Here is a 2,731-nt window from a genome sequence, read left to right as displayed (position 1 = left end):
CCACAGTTTATATAAGGATTTTATTGTATTTGATTTATTCTTATAGCTACAAAATTATTTTTATTTTTAACGAATAATTATGCGAAATAAGAGTGTAAATGTAATTTTATAGCATGCATTAATTTAATGCTAATTAATGATATTGTTTGATTCAAGGGATACCTGTAGTATTGGACACTGACAAGGTACAAATTAATCGTCTAAACACAGGTACACATGTGAGTGTACCGAGAGTGAGAGAAGTGAAACGCAGTGCCCACAATGCTATTGAGCGTCGTTACAGGACATCGATTAATGATAAGATAATTGAATTGAAAAATATTGTAGTCGGAATTGATGCCAAGCTGAACAAGTCGGCAATTTTACGAAAAACCATCGACTACATTAGGCAAGAATGATAAGAATTTTACCTTGCGATATATTAACAAGAAGGATAGCTTTTGAATTTCTTGTTTTGTGTAATACAGGCATCTGCAGAATTACAGTGCAAAATTAAAGGCCGAAAATATGGCGTTGAAAATGTCTGCACAACGGCACAATCTTCGTGATTTGTACCAACAAATCCAGAGCTGTGGAGAGTTGACACCTCCACGCTCCGATTCGAGCGAACCATCTTTGTCACCTGCACCTGCGCCGCCGTCACCACCATCCCCGTCGTCGGTAAAGGACGATCCAGATGCGTTGCACAATTTACACCCTGTACCAACTTCGTCCATTGGAGGCATGAAAGATCACACTCGACTGACATTGTGCGGATTCATGCTATTATTTTTAGCATTCAATCCTCTTGGTATCCTTATGAACAATATTGGAAGATTCAATTATGATTATGTGAATACGAAACTGGATGGACGAACGATACTCAATTATCCAGGTAATAAACGCACATGGATTATATATTTTTTTTCAATTTGCAAAAACGATTTTGATATATTTTTTTATAATATTCTTGAGACAGGTCCTTTCTATATAAAGATTATGCGTTTCTCGGGTTTTTTCCGCGTCCAGATCCATTCTTGGAAGGCTAACGTTTCGTGAACCTTGCAGTTCACTTCATCAGGAGCCTGATCAGGCTGATGAAGTGAATTGCAAAGTTCACGAAATGTTGGCATTCCAAGAATGCATCTGGACACGGAAGAAACCCGCGAAACGCATAATCTTTATATTTTTTAATAGTTAATACACTTTTTCTTTTTATTTGCAGATCAGCTAGAATCGGATAAGCAACCGTGGAGCAATGTTGTCCTCTGGTTTACCAACCTAATACTCTTGGCAATTTGTCTCTACAAACTGTTACTTTACGGTGATCCTATTTTGCCTACCGACAGCAAAGTTTTTCTCGAAATACGTCGTTGGAGACGTCAGGCCGAATTCAACATATCCAAACATGAATGCAATCAGGCATATCGAGATTTACATCAATGCTTGCAATATTTCGGCCGATCCTTTCCGTTATCACGTACGGAGGTTTTTCTCGCAACCACGTGGCAAATAGTGCGACAGACTCTTTACAAATTATGGCTGGGTAGATGGGTCATGCACATTAGCAAATGGTTGTCGGAGAAATCAGAACGGCAACAGGCGGAGACATCCGCCGTGGAAATTGCCATCGTTTACCAGCATATGCTCTGTCTTCGTATGTCTGAAGGAACTAAAGATTCAACATTATATCTTGCTCTTTGCGCCGTCAATTACGCGGAAACTGCTGGCGAGAGTATGCCTAAATCACTTTTGGCAGAGATCTATATGAATGTCGCACTGTGTCTGAAACAATCCTTTTTTCCATACATACACAAATATTATCTGGGTAAAGCACGCATATTGCTATCCTCTTGCACCGTTCCCCCGAAATTGAAATGGATTATGACCGACGAAGGCGCTAAGTTCTTGGCATCTCAAAAGTGGCAATATAAGAAACAATTTGACAGCGAATTCACATCACAGAATAGTCGAGCGGATCCGTTGTCATACGCGGCTCGTGCGTACAGGCATCATCTGATCGAACAGTGTCTACGTTTATTGACTGGCACGGTTGGAGAATGTCATGCATCCTCTGTACTTGAATTAGGACGAATGATTATGGCTTCTGCGGAAGTGGAAGCCTGTTTCCCATGTACCGATAAAATTAATGTAGCAAGTACGAAAAGACTATTTGAAACTAAAGAAAAATCGCACTTCAAATTTAAAAAAATATCACATTAATATATGTTTTTTAATTATATTATTATAATTATATTTATAATTATATTTATAATTATATTTAGTATATTCAGTAAAAAAATAGGCCATAATAACGTTACATTGACCTATTTTTTTGTTTGCAAGTGAATATTATTGTGCAATATATTTTTTTTCTTTATTTTTGCAGCACTCGAAGATGAGATTGGATTATGGTGGGGAGCTGTAATCTGCGCTGCCGCGAGTTGGAGATTAGGAGAGGAGGATTCAAAGGCATGGAGTATTGTGGAAAGTAAATTTCCTTATGAGAGAAACTTCCAAGTTGGTGACAACAGCAGTAACAGCCCATTACCCCATGCTGTTCTTAGTGTTCTTCAGGTGGCAAGAAATCCTACAAAGTTAGTTTCTATGCGTTTCATTGATCAGGCGGGATTACTACTCGAGCAATCCATGGTGTACTATCATTGCAAAGAGCAATCTTCACAGCAAGTCTTGGTAAGTTTAACAAAATAGAAACATTGTATATATATATATATATATATATATATATTAT

The 2,731-nt window shown here is 37.9% G+C and overlaps 1 protein-coding gene across 1 annotated transcript in view; it reads left to right on the top strand.

The window, feature by feature from the left end:
- The first annotated feature begins 161 nt into the window (after positions 1-161).
- The window catches only part of LOC105617217 (sterol regulatory element-binding protein 2), a 4,869-nt gene continuing 2,299 nt past the window's right edge, over positions 162-2,731 (top strand). The window contains exons 1-4 of the mRNA XM_012198784.1: positions 162-388; positions 468-874; positions 1,205-2,137; positions 2,369-2,673. Coding sequence (XP_012054174.1) covers positions 508-874; positions 1,205-2,137; positions 2,369-2,673 — 1,605 coding nt within the window. The 5' untranslated portion in view covers positions 162-388; positions 468-507. The remainder of the gene's footprint in view (positions 389-467; positions 875-1,204; positions 2,138-2,368; positions 2,674-2,731) is intronic.

The sequence above is a fragment of the Atta cephalotes genome, assembly GCF_000143395.1.
Source record: "Atta cephalotes unplaced genomic scaffold scaffold00012, whole genome shotgun sequence".
NCBI lineage: Eukaryota > Metazoa > Arthropoda > Insecta > Hymenoptera > Formicidae > Atta > Atta cephalotes.
This window is presented reverse-complemented; position numbering and strand designations above follow the sequence as displayed.